General features: G+C 38.7%; 1 protein-coding gene across 1 annotated transcript; it reads left to right on the forward strand.

Annotated features, from left to right (window-relative positions):
- The first annotated feature begins 217 nt into the window (after positions 1-217).
- On the forward strand, positions 218-22,539 carry LOC134616274 (polypyrimidine tract-binding protein 2-like). The gene is made up of 17 exons (XM_063461008.1): positions 218-315; positions 1,574-1,595; positions 1,758-1,809; positions 2,116-2,279; positions 2,961-3,032; positions 3,124-3,195; positions 3,309-3,467; positions 7,277-7,387; positions 8,197-8,365; positions 10,679-10,756; positions 12,218-12,330; positions 14,854-14,887; positions 17,262-17,354; positions 17,768-17,884; positions 19,662-19,761; positions 19,840-19,917; positions 20,659-22,539. Exons 1-17 carry the CDS (start codon positions 308-310, stop codon positions 20,786-20,788), a joined length of 1,572 nt encoding a protein of 523 aa, XP_063317078.1. The 5' UTR covers positions 218-307; the 3' UTR covers positions 20,789-22,539.
- Positions 22,540-24,040: the final 1,501 nt, after the last annotated feature.

The following is a 24,040-nucleotide window of genomic DNA, read 5'->3' on the forward strand; positions in this document are numbered from 1 at the left end:
ATTATTTGCTCATGATTTGATGTTTTATCCTACGCAGGGATTTTAACATAAATGTAATTCAAGCATATGATATGAGTCTGTAGAGATTCATTTGCTTTTGGAGCCAGCTTCAAGCAGCCTCTAAAATTCTACAGTCGATCTCCCTTTCCCCTCCTCAGCAAAGGTTGGCAGTAAAGCACCTGATGTTACTGTTGTTCACCCTTAAAAGACACGAAGAGGAAGAAGAAGAAGAACGCCCATTTTGCTTAGAGTGTCCGCATCGAAGAGTACAGAAATATCAACAGACAGAAGAGGACAAAGAGCTGCAATGGACGGGTAAATGTATTTATGTTGCAGCTGGTGCTTTTGGGTGTGCCCTCCACAGCTATGCGTGGGCCGTATTCAGAATAAAGCATTTCCCCTGCTCGGTTTGACACAGGCTAAATGTTAGCTCCCCTGCAAATCGTGAAGCTGTATAAAGCGAAGTGCACGACGTTAGCTAGCTAACATCACGAAATGTATTACTGAAATGTCTTGATTGTGTGGGGAGCATTATTCAGCAGTATGATTTATGTGTCATTTTCTAACGTAATGGAAATGCCTCGTGTTAACAACCTAGTTAGATTAAGACACTTATGCGTTTCGGCGTAATAATGCATTGTTTTGTGTGTAAAATAAAATTGAACGTTTGCTTGCTACATTAACAAAGCTGCCGGTAACAGTGGAATCAATGTAAGTGGTTTTATGGCATTGGCGACTATTACTGTCAGTTATTACAATTTTAACAAGCGATTAGTTAACCCGGCGTTAATGAATCATGTCAAAGCCGACATGACTTGACAGTTGGTGCTGCTCGCGCATTAACTGAAAGCAGGCTCCTTTGTCTGGAATAATGTATGCTACACTCACCTCTGTCGGGGTATTGTACATTAAGGGTTTAAAAAATATATATTATTATTTCACTGTGAGAGTGCGTCGCACAACAGTTTGTGCAGTTAAGTATATGCAAAATAATGCAATAAATAAAGGGGTCTTTTTGGATTTAGGTTTGTTTTAAAACACTTTAGCATCAGTATCAGGTGCTCATACTGCTCGGACTGTACATTTGAAAAGAAAAGGGATAAACGAAAGGTGTGTAAGAGGAACGTATATCAGTTTAGTAAATATGGCCATATTCAAAGCAGACTGTAAAGTTGGTGGGTGTGTTGAAACAGAACAAATGCGATTTGTGTTAAGCGGCTGTATTGATTTTCTTCAAGTATTAATATGATTTAAGGGAATATTAGCACCAAAACTACATATACTTTGTAATTTTTGTTACTCGCCTAGACGGTACAGTTTCTACTTAAAGCTCTGAAATAAGAAAATCAGTTGTAGACTGCATTGCTAGTTGTATCTGTGCAGTCATCAGAGCTCCAAAGTATCAACAGTAATAAATGAACACAAGTTAAATTCTCACCAGCAACATAATCATTTCCAGTTTTACTAAGCAATACTTCAATTTTGGTTTTAATTATGAGAACAATTACATTGTTTCAGTGCTCACGAGATTTGCAATTTATCCTTAATCTCTTTTCCCATTTGTTTTTGGCAGTGATGTTGCGGTTGGTGTGAAAGTAAGTTGTATTGCTGAGTTTTGTTTTTTCCCCCTCTACTCTTAACAATTATGTATTCCCTGACTGTTTGACATGATCTTTTTGATTTTTCTTTGTATACCTTTCAGATTTTGTTGAACATAGAAGTTTAAACTTTTTTTCTTTTTTTGCTTGTTTTACTAGAGAGGCTCAGATGAGCTCAACATGTACGGTAGCAGCCCCAACTCTATGACCGGTGAGTTCAGTTGTAGCTTGAATGGAACCCACAAGCGCCTCCTTAAAAAGTGTTTTACATGATGGTCACTTATATGATACGTGACCTAAAAGGTAAATTCAGTGGTAACGGTTCCCGATATTTCTTTTCTCTGTCAAGTCATGATTTCACATTACAAGTTCATAATAGTTCTGTTCTTACTTCTTTGTTACAGTGATCCTTGAAAATGTGTCAGTGAACAAGTATGCCCAATAACATGACCCAAACTGTGTGGTTTGATATGAAAAGCTATTGATCCTTAATGTTTGTCTATATGTGCATATTCAGCGAATGGCAGTGACAGTAAGAAACAACGCCTGGACGAATCACCTCCCTCCAGAGTTCTTCACATCAGAAAACTTCCCAATGAGGTGTCAGAGACTGAAGTCATCGCTCTGGGGCTGCCCTTTGGAAAGGTCACCAATATACTAATGCTAAAGGGGAAAAACCAGGTGAGCTACAGGGAAATATTCTCGCTTCGGCTAGTGCTAGGATGAAAATAAAACATTCAACTTTTACACAGAATGGGAAATTAACTATTATGCACTGGACCTAATGTAGGGAAAAAAAAGCTATTTTCAGCCGCTCCCTTATTCCAAAGGTGTCACAACAGCAGTGGTGTGATTTGTCAGAATCCAAGAACTGAACCTAATGTGAACCTGATCATTGAATACTGTAAATAGATGATGTTACATTGTAAACTGCAAAAGAAGATGATACTAGTTATCACTTTACCCCCAAAAGCAAATGTTGAAAGGACCAAACTTTCCTAGCAAGTACTCTTGTAACAGTTACGTTTCTCTGTCAAAATATGCTAATACAGCAAATTTAGAAAAAAGCTCTCTCACATTATTTTAGTCATGGAAAGCCATTACTAACATAAGGTGAGCAGAGTTTATTTCCCCCCCAAAAGTTCATTCCGATATTGAATGAGCGTCTGGCCAGTTATGAATACAGGTGGACTTACTAGTTGATTAAGTTCAGTGAGACTGTGTCTGTTCCCCGGGGGCTTTCATTGGTGTTATTGATGCTCTGTGAAATTAGCCATTTGTGTTCATTTTTTCCTGGATTTTTAGTCACCTCAACTGTAGCATTATCATTCTTCAAAAGTTGAACATGGTGTACTTTTCCAGGCTTTTCTTGAGTTGGGCACAGAGGAAGCTGCTGTAACTATGGTGAACTACTACACAGCTGTCACACCACAGGTCTGAAGTACAACATTTTCTATAAGCATTAATGTTTTCCGTTGTTGCTTTAATTCTTAGTAACTAATGTGTGGATTTGTATTGTATTCAGGTCAGAAATACTCCAGTCTTCATCCAGTATTCCAACCATAAGGAACTGAAAACAGACTCTGCTCTTAACCAGGTAGATGGATTTATTTATTTGTATTTGTACACTAAAGACTGTCCTTCACCCAGTCCTCGATGAATTAATCTTATATCACCTTATATTGTTGTGTCTTTTCTCTTTCCATTCAGAGGGCCCAGGCAGTACTGCAGGCAGTGTCAGCGGTTCAGGATGGAAGCTCTCCGTCCTCTGACCCAGGAGTTTTGGACTTAACTCCACCCCCCAGCCCTGTCCTGCGAATTATCATTGACAACATGTTTTATCCTGTCACATTAGATGTTCTACAACAGGTAAAACATGAATACTAAATTTGGCATTATGTTTGGTATACACAGTCTGGTATTTTCTGATGTTTGGACTACAGGTCAGAAAAAGAGCACAGAAATAAACTTAAGGGTGCATATATCCAATATTTCGATCAGATATCCAGTACTGACCCCAAAACTGGATGGTAAAAATGGTAAATGGACTGGTTCTTATATAGCGCTTTTCTACTGAGCACTCAAAGCGCTTTACAAGATGTCATGACAATGGACTGATCTATAGTTTGAGTCCTTCCTTTCAATTCTGTGTTTGTGTGCTATCCAACAGCTAGCTGCAGAGTTAAGGTAGCATAGAGCTAACCTCAGCTATACAAAGCAGCAGCAGTTTGGAGGCATTTCTCATTGCCAACCAGTGTTGGGCAAGTTACTTTGAAAAAGTAATTCAATTATAGTTACTAGTTACTTCTTCAAAAAAGTTTAGTTAGTTAGTTAGTAACTGAGTTACAATATTCTAAAAGTAATTCATTACTTGGAAAAGTAACTATTGCGTTACTTAAAAAAAAACAAAGAACGTTTAACCCTCTGGGGTCCAGGGTATAATTGGCCATTTTTTTACTACTCTTGTTTTTCCCTCCACATTTTACCTTTAAAAACTATTTGCTTTGCCTTGTTTGGTATCATTCTTTTTAGCACAACATCACGTGTCTGAATTTACAGTCATGTTTTCATTTTGACAAACTGTATAACCAGAATTGATCTAAAATCAGACAAAAACCATAAAATCAGAGTAGAAAAAGTTATATTTTTACTGTAACAACCACAAACATATTTAATGAATGATATTTCATAACTTTAAATGCAAATATTAATTGTCAATTTTAAAATCCTATGCACAAGTTTTGCAAACAACAAATTTATTTGCATCCATTTACCTTGATTTTTTAAATAACCATTTCAAACTATTTACAGAACAATCAGCTGTTCTTCAATAAGATGCCACAAATTATTTGTGCCACTCCAAAAAAATAATGTCTGTCCACTATAAAGGAGAACATCACAGCCTGATACCTGCAGGTCTGACAGCAGCAGGTGTATCACTCCTGTTTCTACCTGGAGACAGCAGTCGCCTCATTGTTCTGACACACAACACAAAACTATCCACAACACTACACACTAACTACACAAGACAACACATTAACTACACACTCCAAACACGCTAAACGTCACAAATCTCTCACATCTCTTTTTTTTTTTTTACTTCTTTTTTTTTTTTTAACCTGTCCCGTTTGGTTCTTTTGCCATCAGAATTATTGTCTAAAGGCGAAGAAAGATGCCCAACGGATTTACTTTACCAAATGGACCATCCCAGCCTTGCCGTAATGGTCCATTTGATTTACCTTTTATTGTTTATTTTATTTTCACTTGCTGAATACGGGACAGACTTGACTGGTGGAAAGAAAGGGGAGAAAGAAAGAGGGAAAGAAAAAAAACTGAGAAGAGGGACGGGGAAAAAGGGCAAAAAACAAAAACCAACAGAATAAGCAGACAAAAAATACATATATCGATCACCTGGATCACCTGTTGAGAAAGAAAAAAGAAAACAAGCAGAAGAAAACGAGAGTAATAAACAACATCACAATGATATATGGGAATATGACAGTAAATACTAAATATTAAACATTATTGTGCAGCACGTGAGATCGACAGCGCACAGTGTGCTTTGAGGTAGGAGCCAAAAAGGGTGTAGTTTGTGTGTGTGATCACCTGTGTGTACACCTGAGAGCATGGACGCGCTTGTTTTTTTAAAAGGTTCCTTCATGTAATGATCTGCTAGAGGGTGTGGGGGGCCACTGCCCCGTCCTCCAGGGCATGAAGCAGGTATGGAGGAGATCAAAACTCCAGACATCCAGAGGCCCCCAGAACACAAGAGACCAAGGAAGACCAACAGAGGGGCAGCCGCGCCACTGTCCCAGAAAGAGCTGAGGAGAGTCCCAGATGAGGGGTCACTCAGCAGCCGCGGAGCAGAAGCCAGGGGGGGGTTGCAGTGACGTGCCCGTGAGCTCCACCGGCAGCCAGCTGCGCCTGAGTGACCGAGCCCCGGGCCGAGAGGCCGAGGGCACCCCATCCCCGAAGTGGCCCGAGCGAACCCCAGGCTCCAGGCCCCGATAAGCAGCCGCCAAGGAGTGAGCCGATGTGTGCCTGGGCAGCCACCCCCGGACACAAAGAACCACCAACGCACCGATGTCTGAGGGCATCCGCCACCGGCAGGGGAAGTGGTGGGGGGAGATAGGCCTCCAAACCTTGGAGGGCCTGAGATGTCCCCAGAGAGGTGGCAAATCTCTCACATCTCAAAACTCGCTCTCTCTCTTTTTCTGTTGGCTGGCTGTCTCTCTCTCTCTCTCTCTCTCTCGCCATCACTCCTAAAACTTCCCCTGTTTTGTTTTGGTTTTTTGCTCATAAGCAGAGAGTGCTTGCTAGCGCTAACGTGGCAAAACTATTGAGGTAAAAACGCCGCGTATATCTTGTTTATCACGACTCTGGTTTTACGTGGCCTATCAACACAATTTAAAAACTGGTATATGTCACCTTGTTGCTTTGTCTTTAAGTGGTCATGTGATTGGCTTACCACGACTACTTTATTCTTCCTCAGTCAAACAGCAGCACTCCTGCGATTGTTTTGCCCCTTAGCTCCAGGTGTTGTGCTAGACAGTGATCGTGATTGCCGTCCGCGGGAGCGCGCAGCTGCTTAAAGCTGTAGCGTCCAGATTACTTACAGCTACTTCCTGCAGCTGATATAAGATGCGGTAAGCTGAACACAGCTTCAACCGTCTGTTTGTTGAAAAATAGTAACGGACCGCGTTTCCTTGTTAGTAACTGTAACGGCGTTGTAACGATAGGAATAGTAATTAGTTAGATTACTCGTTACTGAAAAAAGTAACGCCGTTAGTAACGCCGTTACTTGTAACGCCGTTATTCCCATCACTATTGCCAACAATATATATTTGAGTGTGTTTGCAAAAGTTTTCTTGCTCAACTGTAAACTGTGGTTAGAGTGAGCTGACATGACTGAAAACATAGGATGACACAACTTTGCTTTTTCTCACTTTGTCTCCCTCGTTCACTTTCACTCTTATTATATTTTTTGTAGAGGCATTACATCAGGTGCCAGAGTGAAGGACATTGGTTTGGTTTAACACTTCATGGGAAGCTTTTATTATGGTAACATAACATGATGTTGTCAACTCACTCATATTATTTGCCTCCAGACACACTTCAAGTGTGTGTGAGGAGAAAAAGCACTAATTACTGTGACTGTAATTGGTAGCACTATGTAGGCAGGATAGCGACTTAATTTAAAACTGGTATCGCATCATACTCAGCACTGGCAGATATCCGCAGCCAACATATTGGATGTTAACTGGAAAAAAATGAATCGATGCATCCCCACATTGATCATCATCCCCATAAGACTTTTCAAAAGCTGTTTTTGCTGACTAGTCATTTGTCTACATAGTTTGAAACTGTTATCATAACAAATCTAATTAGTGGGACACTGGTTTAGTTCACTGGGTTGAGCTTGTGACCTATATATAGCCTTAATACAGAATCCTGGGTTTGATCTGCCTCAAGGCCATTTACTGTACATTTTGCATGTGGTCTTTCTCCCAGCTTTCCTCTCTTGTCTCCACTGTCCATCATTACAAATAAAGGGTAAAAAGACCCCAAAATACACTTAAAAAAAAGAAAAAATTGTGAACCTTACTCAGTTTAAGTTTGCTGCTCATGGTTTTATGGTGTTTGTTATTTTTTTCTTTCTTTTCTTTTCCTCTTCACAGATCTTCAGTAAGTTTGGGACCGTAATGAAGATTATAACCTTCACCAAGAACAACCAATTCCAGGCTCTTCTGCAGTTCAGTGACCCCGTCAATGCACAGCAAGCTAAACTGGTGGGGCCACAAATACACACACTGGAGCTAACACATCAACAACACATAAAAGATCTTGAATAATCAGGCCCCATCTTATCTTAAAGACTTCATAGTGCTGTGTCACCCCAATAGTGTATTTTGCACTCAGAATGCAGACTTACTTATTTCGAATTAGAATGGGAGGCAGATTCCAGGATTCCTGGTTCTGTGGAACCAGCTTCCAGTTTTAATTGAGGAGCCAGACATCCTCTCTACTTTTAAGATTAGGCTTAAAACTTTAATTTAGATAAAGCATATAGTAAGGGCTGGATCAGATAGCCCTGAATCCTCCCTAGTTACACTGCAATAGGTCTTTGCCTTCCCATTGTTGCAGAAGCGCAAATAAATTATGCAGGCAGATGTATAAATGGCTGACAAAACCAGAAAAAACAATGCTTAATGTGTTGAGCCACTACATGCTGACAGAGTAGCAACAGTGTCTAACACTTTCTTTTCTCCAGGGTTATTAAAGTATATCTCTGTAGGCTTCAGATCTGTCTTTCTATCTGTCGCCATCTATGTACCAAAATACAGTTGTACAACGTTGTTGTTGTTGTTGTTGTTGTTGTTGTTGTTGTTGTTGTTGTTGTTATTATTAATAATAATAATGATAATAATCTGGTACTGACCTCAAAATATGAGCTAGAAAGTGCTTTGCTCTATTGATTTTGTCTGACATCTTAAAAAAATTTCAGTATTTGATACCACAACATTGACTGCATGAACAGAATCAACTTTTGGAGACTATTGTACAAGCTTTTATTTCTCTTTTGTTCCTTTTACTTCAGTCTTTGGATGGACAGAACATCTATAACTCATGCTGTACTCTGCGGATAGACTTCAGTAAACTGGTCAACGTTAACGTCAAATACAACAATGATAAGAGTCGAGATTACACCAGGCCTGATCTTCCTACAGGAGATGGAGAGTCAACCAACAAGGATCATTCTTTACTGGGTAAATAGACCACCTCCTGAATCCATCTACCAAATATCAACTTATCTGTCCCTCCATTTATCCATAACCCTGTACTGTCACATTCATAACTCCATTTGTTTGCTTTAGATGGAACACATCCACAAAGAAATTCTTTTGCCTGTCATGGGTCAATTTAAGGAAGTGAATTTGAAGCCAGTTACCAGCACATTATTACAGTTACACTGAATATGTCGTAATCCTTTCTGCTCTGTATTTGTTTGTGTATTTAAGAATAGAGAATAAAGAATGCAGTTAGTCATTATAATAATCAATCAATAAAGGCCAATAAATGCAAGTAAATACATTGTTTGACCTACAGAGGGATACATTTAAAATTAACTTTGAAAATTAAAGTGAATAAATGATCTGGCAGACATGTGTGGGTCCCTTCATGTGTATGCCTCCCCACACAATCATGACCATCCAACCGGAAGCATAAAGTTCTCATTGGATTCTCCAGACCCTTTCAGATCGGTCACATGTGCTCATGATGAACCTGCTTTTTCTAATCTCTGAAAAACACAGTGCACAAGTGGTTGACTTGCCAATTCTGGTATTCTGTGGCAAATGCCAGCCGGGCTCCACAGTGCCAGGCAGTGAGTCCAGGGCCCACTAGAGAACACTGGACCCTAAGCCACCCTCGTGAAGTCTGTTTCTCTTTGTTTGGTCAGTTTGGACATTTACACTACTGGTCTCCTGGAGGTCATTGTGTTGGGCAAGATTTCTGTCTCCCATCTGTCTCTTGGAATCTCCTGAGACTGTCCTGGGAGACATCGGACACTAAGAAACCTTCTGGCCGTGGCACGTATTGATGTGCCATACTGGAGGAGTTGGACTACCTGTCCAATCTCTGTAGGGTCCAGGTATCGCGTCTCACTACCAGTAGAGACACTGATAATAGCAAAATGCAAAACTAGTTAAAAAACATTAGAAAAGATAAGGAGGAAAACATGTCAGTGGCCCCCACTTGTAAACCGTTCTTGTCACATTGTTGCCCCACTAGTGCACCTGTTGTTACTTTCATTAACACCAAAGCAGCTGTACCTGATTAGCCTTGCCCTCTGCTATTTACCTGACCAGATCAATATCCCATAAGTATGACTGACTTGGTGCTAGGGTCTGGTCTGAGGTGTTTAAAGTTTCTGGGTAATATTATGAGTTGTCCTCTTTAGCCTGATAAAGTCTAGCACGAAACAGTTATAAAGAAATATATTGCGCAAGTCGTTGATGGTGCATGGGAGTCAGTTAGAAATGTGCAATACTTCATACTTTTGCAATTTATGCAGTATCAGACACAAAAGCAACTTTTCGTGTTATTGTCTTCATAAACTTGGTGTTCTTTTCTACTGCCCTTGTGCTCTTCCCTTTTACATTAATGTTATTCATTAATCACTCTGAATATATTCTGCAAAACAATAAACTTTAACACCATGTTACTGTATTGTGTATTAGGAAGGGGCAAGTATTTGAATTGATCAACCAATCAAGAGTGTGACTTTCAAACAGACCCAGCTTTTTGCAGTGTAGTGCACATTAGTCATTTTGCTGTTTACACAGGATATTGAAAGCTTATTTTTCTCACAGGCTTCCTAAATATCCGTCTTCTGGGTCAGTACAGTAGGTGCACCGGGTCATCTCAACGAACTGCTTATGCTTGGGAAGCATAATGCTTGTTGCCAAATATAGTTGCGGCAAACGACACAAATTCTTACAAGCTTACATTACAAGATTACAAGTTTGTTGTAGTAGCTACAAATTAAACTGTAGACATAGAGAAGTATCTTCCATCTGTTGAAGCAAAAGAGATCTTACTTGCATTTATTTCCACCAGGTTGTAGCTGTGGGTCAGTTTGTTACAGTTTATTTGAGAAGCAAGTTTCTTTCTCTTAGACAAGTACACGTTATTCATAGCAAATGACACCATTTGTATACTGACTTTTGGATGTCAGTAACTCGTCTCTGGTCATCCTACTTGTACATAAATCATCTCTGTTCCTCTTTTTGTGAGGTGTCAGCTTACAGGTTGCTGGTGTATTGCAGCCATGCTGTAATGCTGATATATTTTAGTTCTTTTTTTAATGTTAATTTTGTCTCTTCTAATCTGGTGACGATGCAGTATCTGACATGCAGTATCTGAGTAGTTTTCGATAAATATTTACTTATTGACTGTAATAACTCATTAAATATAATACTGTTATTTAGGCCAGTATGGATTTTTGTGATATTTGTACTCTTTGGTCCTAGGTTAGCTAAGTGTTGTGTGGTATAAATCTAGCTGTTATTGTCTTGTAGGTACCCCATCTGGAGCACTAGCTTCCTACTCTAGTGGAGGAGGTTACTCATCTTCTCTCTCCCTCTCGCAGGGTGGAGGTACCTATACTTTTTTTTTCTTATTTTTGTTTTTCCATGACTCTGCCTCTGTTACTGCTGCCCTGTCTCCTGTCATGTCCAGCTATGATTACTATGAAAGCATAGTGGTTACGAAATAGGTTGGTTGATATTGGAGCTAAATATATAAATGAGGCAAAAATAGTGGCCTTAAGAAACTGCTGTTTACCATCTTGTAAACAGTTGGGTTCTTTGCAGTCCCCTGTATTAATATAGTTCATCACATAATAAATGTTTTTTCCCAATAATGTGCTGGCGTTGATTGACCTGAACTATTTTTATGAGCTTTTTTAATCTTATTTTTAATATTTAAATATATGTATAGGTTGTGTTAAATTAGCTGAGCTGTTTAAACTGTGCTTTTTCAGCTTAATTTAATAGCAATACTGAGAGTTTCAGAGATTTAAAGATTGCTGCGTTTTGAAGTCTTGAAGAATTTCTCTTTGTAGATTAACTTGTTGTGTTCACCAAAACACTTAAATGGTTTAAATGCAGGTTGTATGTTTTGGGCGTTGATTTTTGTAAAAAAAAAAATAAATAAATAGAAATAATATTCAGTCAGATGGTTGTTTTTCTTCCCCATGTTTTAAAATGAGGAGTCTTTGTTGAGAGTGTAAATCTGTGTTGATTCAAATGGCCCTGTTAGTTGAATGCAGTGAGATTTGGGGGGGAAATGTTATGTGTGCTTCATTGTTGTCGACAACTACACCCTCCCCCAGCTGTACAGGTACAGCTGTTACCTGTATCCACTAGCATATTTTTATGGTGTTAAACATATAAAAACAACTTGGAAAAAGCTTTAAAGGTTAAATTTTTTTTAAAACCCAAACTCAATAATAACTTATATTATTTACTGTTGTTTTAACTGTTTAGCTGTTATCCATCCACATATGTCCCCCAATTACAGATTACAGCAGCCTTGATCATTCTTTGCTGTATGAATGATGTTGACTTTTGAAGGTTATGGGGCTAACAGCTTTTCTAGTGGAAGCCCTGCTTCTCTATGTGGTTTACCTCTATAGAGAAGAAGCAAAAATGTTAAATGGTATAGTGCAGGTAATGTTCACTTTGGTGACCGTTCCCTTTCATTTCTGTAGTGCCAACAAGTACTACTTTTTTTTTTAAGTTGAGATAGCTAGTTAAATGGCAATTGTCATACCACCAATAACCTCATTCATGTCAGACTCTACCCTGAATTGGTTAGGTTGTCCATTTTGATTTCTTTTCATGTCCTTTTATCTTTATCACATTTGAGGAATTGTTACATATTTCGCATTTCAGATCACAGTAGTTCTTTCATTTAGAATCTGTTAAACTGATTAAAAATAATAGCCCTGCCAATGTTTCATGCAGTTAGCTGACAATAAACAAGTGTGTTGGTGTCTCTTTTTGTAGTTTAGTGTCTAATTCTGAGATGTGCCTTCTCTTGTGCTTTCCGAACAGGAGCCATCAGCCCTCTGAGTGCGGCAGCAGCGGCAGCAGCAGCTGCAGGTCGCGTTGCTCTATCAGGATCAGGAGTGTCAGGGGTCCTGTTGGCATCCAACCTAAATGAAGAGGTACACAAACCATGCGCATAATGTTTAAGTAATATTTTTAAGTTCTGTAAAATGCACTTATTTGAATTGTTGGATGCTGCTGAAGTTGGTAGTAGTGTAAATTCTGTGTGGGCTGTGGTTGGATGTGTGCTATGTCTTTTGTGTGCTAAATTTTTCCCATATCTTCCTCCACTTAGCTAAAGTATAATACATCGTCTTGACCCCTAAGCTGTTTCAGGGTTTTCTTCACTTAGCACCAGAACTTTTTTTCCCCAGTTAAATTGTCCAGTGTGGATTGGCCTTTAGTGTGGATTGGCCAATTTATCTTGTTTTCAAGAACTTTCTCAGATTCAGGAATGATTGTTAGGGAGTGGTGTGAGGGTGTGTGTGTCTGTATATGTGTATTTTTGTGTCTGAGTGTGAGAGAGAGAGAGAGAGAGAGAGATGAATCTCCAGATTGATTTTGTTCTCCAAGACCCATCACAAGTCCTAAATTTTACTGTCTTAAAATATTTTCAACTACTTCATGTTTGATCCCATTGTGTCTGTCAGATGGTGAGAGGTTTCTCTGTAATAAACACCTGCATACTTGTATATTTTTTATCATAGCATTCTATTTAGTCTTTCAATTTTTGTTAATTTTCTAAGTGTAAATGTGCAACTATTCTGTCATCTGTTTTTCCAGTATCTTCTGTATCTGTTATCTTTTTCTGTGTTCCATCTCTCTATCAAACTCCTTCTCTTTTCCTCTCTCTCTGTCTGTCTTTGTCCCTCTCTGTGTTGGAATGGACTTCTTAGTAAAATAGTGGTTTCACACTTCTACCCTTAGTGCAGGAGCTGTATCCTGACTGTTTCATAAGAGCACACAGTTTTCTCTGGTGACCAATCCGCTTGAGAGCAGCAACTTCCACATACACTTGGGAGTCTGCTCAATACAGTCCATTTGTTAAGTAGTGTTTGGGTGTGGTGTGGCCATTCTTCATTTGTAAGTGTTGAACCCAAGTGATGTTTTTCAGTCACTTGCTCATTCTTTCTCAACTCTGTCATCAAATGTATGGATGGATTTTAGCTGTTTTAACACAGTAGACTTGAGTTTCCAGTTTTCATAGTAAAAGAACTCCCAGACAACGAGCAAAACTTTAAAAAAAAGCTTTCATCCATCTTGAACATTCTAAACTTTTTCGACTAATTTTGATAGTAGTAAAATGTGACAAACTGACACCCTTGTTTTAGCAATGGCCTCTGTTAACACAGAGGATCTCGTTCCAGGGTTGGACTACTATAGTGATGACACAAGGACTTATTTGAAATGTTAGATTTTTTTTTTTGAATAGGATGACATTTGTCAAATTAATACATGTTCTTTTATGAATAGCTTTTTAGATCGTCCTGGTTTTAAATTGCCATACATGGGAATGCGCCGACCCAATGCCAGTCGAATCATGACTCTGAAAGCTATATTAGGTATCAGTGACAGCGGGCCAATGAGAAACCACTGTGACCATTAATGACATCACAGCAGTGTCACACTGAGCTTAAATGACACAAATGCATTCTTTCATTGTAGTTTGCTTTTACAAACAATGATCCCCAGTCTCCTCCTCAGAGGGATGGAAACAGCTTTGTATTTTAGTACTAGTGGACTATTGGATCGGTACTCCGTATTAGCAGGTATATTACAGGTGTTATTGCCTTGGATTGGTGCATCCCTAGTAATGTATCATTAGGACCTGTTTGAATGAATAATTTATTGCTTTGCATTTAAGTGGTCTAGCTCCATTGTTTGTATAAAGCTCCTCCACACTTGTCAGTTTGATCTGCCAGACATGGATGGTGGTTCTTGTGGCGCTCGATGCCTCCAGCCATCTGCTTCATGGTACTGTGTCCTTTTGGTTTGATGTGTCCTGCTGCTCACTCTTCCACTCACTCTTTGTTTTTTTTGTTTATTATTCTACCTGCCTGCCATTGTTTTGTTTTGTTTTCCTCGCTGTTAAATGCATTCCAAAAGAAATGTTTGCATATGTGTGTAAACAAAACTGGACTGTGTGTGTTTGAAATCCAGCCAGCAATCAATCAGACTCCGTTGATATTCCACTGATGCTCTGTTTACTGACCTCTGCTTTGGTTTTTGTCCTCCTCTCCTCCTTTCTCCTTTCCCTGCCTCCTTTTTTCCCTCCTCTGCTCCCCCTTCACACATTTATTTTCTCTCCATGTGGCCATCCATTCTTTACTGCCGCACACTTCTCTTAACCCGCAACCAATCATCTGCATTTGCCCTGAATTATTTTGCCTCCTTTCTCACTTTTTACTCTTCACTTTTCTCACTCTGATCTAAACCCAATTTGGTTTTGCCATTTTGACCCTCCTCCTCTCCGAAACTCCCACTCCCCTATGCCCTTCATCTTTGCTCCACCCCTCACCATCATGGAAACCACCACCCCTCGTCCAACGCTGGGCGGTCTGATTTCTACCTTCGTCTCTCCTCTTCCTCCTCCTCTGCTCCTCCTCTTCCTGTCCTCTGCTCTGCGGTCTCTCTCTCTAAAGATGGTCACGCCTCAAAGTCTCTTTACCCTCTTCGGTATGTTCAACCTCTACTATTCTATCTGTATATCTCTCTCTGTTAATCCAGTTTTGTTCACTTTCTTCAGTGATGTCGTGGACTTCTGTATCTTCCTGTATTTCCAAGCCTTTCTCTATTATATTGTGTACTCAAGAGTTCAAATATACTTCTGTCACCACATTGAAAGTGCAGTGAGTCTGACAGATTGTTCATTCGATCAGCTTATCTCTAAACTCAAGACACCAAAACCACTTACATATATACCCTATAACGCATAAGAACTACGCCTGGTCCACAGTTGGTGTAGCAGGCCTTCAGTCAAAAGACAAGTTTCTGTTTTGTTTTTTTGTTGGTGGTGTTTTTTTTAACATGTACAATTACAGAAAGCCAAAAAAGCCAAACTGCCAACTGCATATATGTATCTAAAATACTGCACCATATTTTCTTCAACTTAAGAATTTTTTCAAGTCAATAGTCGGGTGTCTCTGTGAACACTGAGAGAGCTTTTAATTGTTCATACTGAGCATGGAAAAAAATGTATGCTATATGGACAAAAGTATGGGGAATCTTAAAATTTAGGTGTGTTTAGACTCTTTGCCACAGGAGTATAAAATTAAACATCTAGCGATGCAGTCTGGAATTTGTGGAAGAACTCACTGAATTTGAGCATGGTACAAAAATAAGATGGTGATGTTGCAGTAATTCAAATCGTAAAATTTCTTGTCTTAAATACTCCATAATCAACTACAAGGCATATTATTGCAAAGTGAAAGCATTTAGGAACCACAGCAACTTAGTCACAAAGTAAAGGTACAGAGTGGGGTCACTAATGCTCTGCTGACCCAAACATCCTCTGCCGTTAACATCAACACAAAAATTGTCCACCAGGAGCTTCACAGCATGGTTTTCCATGGCTGAGCAGCTTCTGTACATGTAGCTGGCATTGACAAGGTTTCAGACTGAGCTTAACAGTTTATGATATATCTTTAGTTTTGCATGTTTCTCGTACCACGGCACACACAGGCCAGTAAAAACAAGAGAAAATGTTTTTTTAATATCCATGGCCATTTAGAATCACCAGTTAATCTAACATGCATGTCTTTGGACTGTAGGAGGAAGCAGGTTTTTTTTTTAGAGGAAATCCATGCAGGTACAGGGAGAACAAGCCCCAGCCAGCCAGTGCTTGAACCAGTATTTGCTTTAATCACTCTAATTTTTTTTTCTTCTTATAATTTTAAAACTGTACCCTAAAAGTGCATTAAGAAAGGGATTATGTACTGACTAGGAACCTGTTTCAGTGTTGATATGAACACCTGACTATTGTTTTAGGACTAACCTTTAAATACATAGAACATCTGCCTGTGAAAATGTAATTCAACTGCTTCATTGTAAAAGTGAGTGCTGAAAGATTTTAGCGCCAGTAGAAGTAATAGAAGCGTTGTTAGAGCCCCACAGCGACCACAAATGAGATAAAATTTGTTTTAGATGAAATGGCAAAATAAATATTTGCTCCACTCTCAAGTTTATTAGCAAAGAGCACGGCAGAAAGTATTGCATCCCTGCAGATTTCTGCTATCTTTTTCCTTGTGCCTTGGCTACCATGTGTCTTTTAGTGGTTTTTTATTTTTTCCTTCCTTACTGATAATCAGGTTGATCACGACAGTCCTGTGTACTCATTAAGACTCATTCTTGCACTACTTTTCTTTCTATCCTTTTTTTTTTCTAGATTTTGTTTTGAACAAGTGCAGTCAGTTGCAGTTGGAATTTGCAGCCAATCAATCCTCTAAATAAGCTGTGTCACAAAGGTCACATTGGACTGTCGAGTAGCACTCATATAAACTAGTTTTTAGTTTTTGCAACTCCAAGATGTCCACAGTTCAAAATATCTCCATTCAAAATCACTGAAAAGATATCAGTCGTTCTGAGTTCTAACTAAGTCATGTTCCTGACTTAGTTTACTCTATATTTGTTTAATGACGTGTATTTTTGACCGTGTCCGTGTCTAGTTTTCCATTTTGAATTGCATTATTAGGCTGGATTTGTGAATCCTGCATACACTGCTCAATAATCAATCAGGTGTCATTGCTAAAGCTCAGCCATGATTTTCTCATTGGTTCACAGTCATGATATAAAACTACTCAGGTTCACAGAGGCATTTTATTGACTTTAAAGTTGAAGTCAAATGGGAAGATTCCATCTTTTTCATTTGTCTTTCTAGCACTAACTTTATTCCTTCCATCCTTCACACTTCTCCCTTTTTTTATCTTCGTCGGCTCCATCTCTCCTGCTCTGTCTGTCTTCTTTCTCTTCTCCCCTGCTCTCTTTCTCTCCTATCGATCTCCCTCTCTCGCTCGCGCTCGTTCTCTCTCGCTCTCTCTTTCTGTACCTTCAGGGGTCTATGGTGATGTGCAAAGGGTAAAGATACTCTACAACAAAAAGGACAGCGCTCTGATTCAGCTGTCAGATGGCAACCAGGCTCAACTTGGTAAGTTTGAGATCATTTAAGGCATGATGCTTGTATTTTTACAATCACTGTTTCAGGCTTAATATGAAAACTTGCCAGTTCCACTGGTTGAGATATTTTGAAAAACTCTTTAGGAAACATTTATTTATTTATGTATTTATTTATTTACTTACTTACTTATTTATTTATTATAATACATTTATTATTTCACTGAAAAAAATGTTCTGTTAAAGATTCTCATTGATATGAAGAAAATGAAATGGCACTTTTGTTTTTGTAGCGCTTGAGATTTGCATGTACAAAGTCACTCGAGTAGTGATTTTGATCATTACAGTGCAGTAATGATCAAAATCACTGCATCAGAAAATTTCATATTGTCAACATTTGTCAGATTTCAAGTTTTTTTTCTCTTGGTTTGCATTTCTCACCTGTAGCTATGAGTCACCTGAATGGTCAGAAGGTATTTGGTAAAGTGATGAGAGTGACACTGTCCAAACATCAGACTGTGGCTTTGCCCAGAGAAGGACTGGATGACCAACTATTAACTAAAGGTAAGATGATCCTGGAAGGCAACAAGGCAGTATCTTTCACGTTGCTTGTTGTGTATCAAAGGATTAACCCAGCCACAGGGGGCCACAGTACAATGGCTTGTCCAAAATAGTAGCACTTGTTCCTGTAATCATCATTAAAACCTTTACTGGAAACAGCTGGTGGGAGTCCTTCATCAAACCACCTGTTTAACAAACTCCGATGTGAAGAAAAGCAAACTTTGCAGCTGCTCGCATCCACTGCCACTTTTTACACAGTGAAAAATCTGCAGTAAAGCTACAAAGGTTGTACTGAAATATACAGAAGTTAAAATGAAACATGCAGATGAACTGTTAATGTAATCTGATTTGGTGTTTAAATTAGACAACTGGCTGAAGGCTGGAGACAGCCATTCTATTTTACATGGCGGTGACACCTGGAACAAGCAAGGGTGAATCTAAAGAGGGGCATGGGGTGTACTACACTATATTTATTTCAAGGCTTTAGTTACATAATTTTTCAGATTTAACCCTCTCAAGGCAGGCGTTGCAGATTTGCAACAGTTAAAACACTAACAACCTGATTACCCCACATACATATTTTATGAGTTTTTTTTACTCAGAAGTACCACTGCAGGACTTGGTTGTGCATTAGCAACTAAAACTTAATTTGAGTAAAATAAAATATTATAATTATGTTAATTAAGTTGTAGTAGTATTTAAAAAATATGCAGAAGCTTTTTTAAAGGTCAAGGAAACGTATATGGGCCAGTAAAACTCTGAGGGACTGACCGGGGCCGTTATGTTGGACACTCAATTATTATTATTATTAATATTAATTCTTAACATCTTCACCGTCATAACCTCTGTTTTTGGCAGCACAAAAACTTTGCGTCAAAGCACAGTGCAAACCTCAAAAGGCTGATATGCTCCCTTCTCTTACTCCTTTTAAAGGCTTACAGACACAGCCTGATTTTAAAAAATGTAATGAAAATTATATTTAAATAAGGATCGTAAAAACAATCAAAGGGTTTAATTTTTTAACAGTGTACAAACTTAAAACGTACAATTTCTAAAACAGAAACTAGTGAAGTTTATTGTGAAAGACCAGTGTTTTTGCACCTTTGATCATTAATGAGACAAAAGTATTTCTTATCCAATTTATCGATGGAATAATCAATGAAATACTTGATTACTAAAATAAGTGATAACTGCAGCCTTACTCCAAAGCTGGTGTCAAGCCCTGCATCAAGAATAGCTGCTCCCTACAGGTGTCGCCACCGCAGCCCAACCCTCTGTGTGTTTTCCTTCACTACACTCCAACAAATCCTGTATGGAAATCTCGTTATTTATGATCCACATGTTTGACTTTACCAAAATTTTGTGTGGCATACTGAAAAGATGATTGTGTGTCAAAGGAGAGATTTGACTTTGCTCACTTTGGCCCTGGATGTTACACTTCTATCGCCAACTTCATTATTTTAAATAAAGAACATTGAAACAACTGTTATTTGATGAAAAACAGCTGTGGCCTGATCTAGTTACATAAGTGCATAAAACAATGTGTAGTTTTATCGTAAGACCCATAAAGTTAATTTAAGATGCTAGAAAGTTTTTTTTCTCTGTCTTAATGGCAGCACTGTCCTGTTTGGGAGAACCAGATGCCATATTCAAAGATTGTTCACCTAGTCCATGAGTCTAAAAATATTTGTCGTTTCTAGATTTGGTTATTGAATTATTAGCAAAACTTTTTAGCAGGTGTTTTTTGTCAAAATGTGGATATTTTGTTTTCAATACACAGATTTTTCTGGCTCACCACTCCATCGCTTTAAGAAGCCAGGATCGAAAAACTTCCAGAACATCTTTCCACCCTCGGCAACGCTTCACCTCTCCAACATTCGGTAAAATAGCCACGGACACATTGTATTATTTATCATTCTTTGCTTCAAGGTTATAACGGTTGCTGTTTTCCTGTTTAGTGATGGGGTAGGAGAGGATGACCTGCGTCTTCTGTTCTCCAACAGTGGAGGGACTGTGAAGGCCTTCAAGTTTTTCCAGTAAGAAACCTTTCAGTATGAAGTTATTTAAGACACTACAAGTGGTATTCGTTCTACTTTAAGTTAAAAGCAGTACACTTTGAAACACTTTAGATAAGTAGCATGCAATTCACTGGGGTAACTTACAAAAGAACACTAGAACCACAAGGGCATCATTTTGACCCTTTGGAATTTTTTAAATTATGTAACTGTGGACAAATTAAAACACTATCGTTTCATATCCCCAAACTATCCCTATAATGGGTTTTTTCATCAAATGGGACATCATTTTGTTCCCATAGAAATTAATGAATAACAAGAACAGAACATGTTGGGTTGCCTAGCAACACATATTGTTTACACACATTTTGATATGCATATTGCTATGACATGAGGCAGAGCTAGCTGGATGTGATGGATTGATAAAAGATGAATAGTTACTCTGGGATTGAAAGGTCGTGGGTGGGATGCTAAGTCGTGTCAGAGCGCGTTAAAGAAGGTGGAGTGTGTGACAGAACACGTGGAGAACCTGGTGGCTGTACAGAGCAGTGAAATCCAGAGCTGAGCAGCCTCAGGAGCCTGAGCTCCAACTGTTTATTGATTATCAATAAATTCTAATATATATTTGAACATTGCAGCCTGTAATGAAATAATCAAATTATCAAATTCTGGCAGTTGTAATGTTAAAGAAGAAGTGAACATGAGTGAACATGTTTTTATTGCTTCCTGTGACATTCAACTTTTCTTTGTTTCCTGATTAAGGGACCGTAAGATGGCTTTGATCCAGATGTCATCAGTTGAGGAAGGGATCCAAGCCCTGATGGATCTTCACAACTACGACATGGGAGGAAATCACCATCTGAAAGTCTCCTTTTCAAAGTCTACCATCTAATCCAAATCCTTGTCACATTTAGATCTGTGACAAGCCAACAAGTCACTGTCAGTGGTCCCCTTTTTGAAAATTTCCTTGGAATAGTTTTCAGTGAAAAAAATGAGAAAATCAGAATTTCACTACAGTATATTTTCTCAACCAGTAGAAGCAGTGCTTACCTCAGTCTCAGCCCAGAGGCAGTTCTGCTTTGATCCGTACAACATGTTAAAGAGCAACTAAACACCAGCTGAATGTGTTATCTTTGTTTACCAGGGTGTGCGAGTACACTGTGACATCACAGTTGATTGGGGTTACAGGTGAAAAAGACTTCAAATCTGACCTGGTGTTGAGATCCTCTTTAGAGCAGTACAGACTGGTAGTTTTCATTTAAAGTGCGGTCTGTGGTTTATTTCGTGTTGAACTGTCTGTCAGAGTTGACCTCTCCCTGAATTTATCTTTGAAGTCAGAGTCACTTCTCTATGTATTCCTTTCTGAACCACCTACTCTTTCAGCAGATACCAGTTTAGACATCAGGCTGGCATTGTTCTGAAAGCCATTTACATCATCTCTGCTCCTCTTTGGTTGTCTGTTATTTTAAGATTTTTTCTGGACTGTTCCACTTCTTCAAATCTCATGTAGTTCATTGCCAAAGTATGACACGTTCAAGGGAAAAAGAAATCTTGCAGTGAGCATACAGGAGTCGAAAGAAATGTAAATATGACCAGTATTACATTAGAAGCACTCGTTACTTAGAGGGGGATTCTTTACCTACACCCAGTTATTTTAAAATGTCGTTTAAACACCAGGTGTAACAACAGTTTTTAACACTTAATGCACAAGAGTCATTGTGTCGCAATTTCACCATTTCTGTTTTTTTTCCCCTTCATTTGCATACTTTCTTGCTGGTTATCCTGTCTCTGAACAATCATTTTGGAAATTGTTTCTACATTTAAAGAACATTAGAAAGTCTATTGTACCTTTTTTCTATATGATTTTAAAAAGATTTGTAGGAATGACAGTCATCGTTTGAAGTGAATTATGCTTGTTTCGGACATGTATGTCCCTGAAATGTCCTTCACAGCACAACATAGAATGTATCGACTCATTGTAATCATATTAAGGATGCAAAGGTGATGCCATCTGTTTCCTGTTTAAATCCCATCTCAGTCATTGGAAAAGCAGCCGTAAGTGGATGCACACACTCACATGCACAGGATTCTTGCTAATGCTATCTGTTTAAACAAGGTTTCAACATGTCATTCTGGTCTCTTGATATTAGGAGAACCCATCGGGACCTAAGTACATGTGCCTTTAGTTTGATTTTACTGTTGTGTTTTTAAACAACATGTGTATTGGTAATGATTGCCAATCTTTTGTTGTAAACCTATGTTTGGAAAAAATGTCTTGTTAATTTTAAAAAGAAGCAAACCTTGTCTTTCAGTTCTCTTTGACAGTCCGAGGTTATTTATCAAAGTGAGACGCACAAAACTTGTCACTGTTTCAGCTGAGGTCGCCTCATAAGTTGGTTTTATTTCTCTCACCTCTCGATCTTGTTTCCAGCTGCAGAGTTTATTTTTAGACCGTTTTTAGATGATTCTTGTAAATTTTCTACCTGAGTTCAGTTTCTTTTGTGATAAGATTTCAGATTAGCACAAATTAAACACGTCTTTTCTACCAACCAGCTCAAGTAAAATTGTGTTTGTGTATGTCTGGGTAGTTTCAGGCCTCTGCTCTCATCTGTATCTTATCTATAATAAACGTCTCTCACTCTGTTCACTTCTCTCTGCTCTCACTTCTTTCTCTCAGCTTTTCCCTCTTTTGGCTATTCTCTTCTTACCACACTTGCAGAGAAAAAACGCTGCACCTCCAAGGAACATCATTTGTTCTGCCTACAGTCTCATTTAAAATAGAAAACAAAATTCTTTTTAATATGAAGACACCTCCAGCAGAACAAGGCTCAGAGCGGTCAAATCACAGAGCTTTACCTCTGTTGTGTTTATAGCCTTTTGGTGCTTGGATTAATCAGAAATAACGCAACCTGCTGTGAGGTACAGACCATCCAAGAAATTTCTGCTTTAAATGGGTGAAATTCCACCGGAGTCCCTTGGCATTCTGACTCTCAAATAATTGTCTTCAATTGTATTTCCATTTAGTATTATCTCATGAATATTTGTTTCCATACATGGAGTAGCTGTGACTCAGGAGCTAGAGCAGGTGCTGAAGTATCTTTGAGCATGATACTGAGCCCCCAGTTGTTCCTGCTTTGTGTGTGTGTGTGAGAGAGAGAAGTGATGTACGCCTTAGAGTAGTAGTGTAGTGAGTGTTGAGTGCACAGTATGGGTAGAAAAGTGCAATATTGGTACCAGTTAATTTAAACATGAATAGTCGAGAACCATCAGGCTACTTTTTGGTCTTCTGGTTCGGGAAACCAGTGGTTAATAGTGATGTGTCACTATTAACAGCTTTGTAGTGAATCAGAAGAGCAAACTCCCATCAGTGAGAGCCGGCTCCCCAATTCTTTTTTATGAGGTTTGTTGTGTTGGCACAGTATTTAACTGTCTTCCCAAATACATCGCACACAGCATAATTTCTATGCAAAACGTAAACGCAGTTATGATCTGTGAGCAAATTCAAGATTGCGTGTTTTGTGGTCTAATGTTTTCTGCCTTGGGTTTCTCATTGGCTCACACTCTTGCGGAGCCGTAACACCCAAATGAACGAGAGGCAGAAGCCAATTGTAGTTCCTATTTACAGGGTATTGCCAACTGTCCCGCTAATTGCCGAGTTTACTTTTGTCTGTATGTCATATTTATGATTAAAAGTAAAAAAACAACAACATTTTTTTAAAAATCTAATGAAATTAAATATTGATATTTCATATGGGAATTGATCCTGCAACATGAAACGCTGGTAATGGAAATATCAATATTTCAGGATCGCTCCGCACCTCACTACTCCCTCAGTCAGTAAGTGAAACGGTGGACAGCGGAGAGGTGCGAGTGCGTCGCAAAAACACATAAATATGACTGACACCCGTAAACGAAACAGCATGTGGCTCCCGTTTAAAGAAGAAGCAGATACTAACTAAGAGAAGAAACCAAATCAGCCCATCCAAGCTGAGGCATGTGATTTTTTTTTTTAAATGTCAGCCTGCACTGAGGACATACTGTTTGGCTACCGAGTTTGGTTCTGTTTCTGTTCTGTGGATTTGTTTGCAGTGTTTTGTCTTTGTGTTAAATTAAAATTAAAAGTTTGATTACAATATTAAACAAG

The sequence above is a fragment of the Pelmatolapia mariae genome, linkage group LG18 (assembly GCF_036321145.2).
Source record: "Pelmatolapia mariae isolate MD_Pm_ZW linkage group LG18, Pm_UMD_F_2, whole genome shotgun sequence".
Taxonomy (NCBI): domain Eukaryota; kingdom Metazoa; phylum Chordata; class Actinopteri; order Cichliformes; family Cichlidae; genus Pelmatolapia; species Pelmatolapia mariae.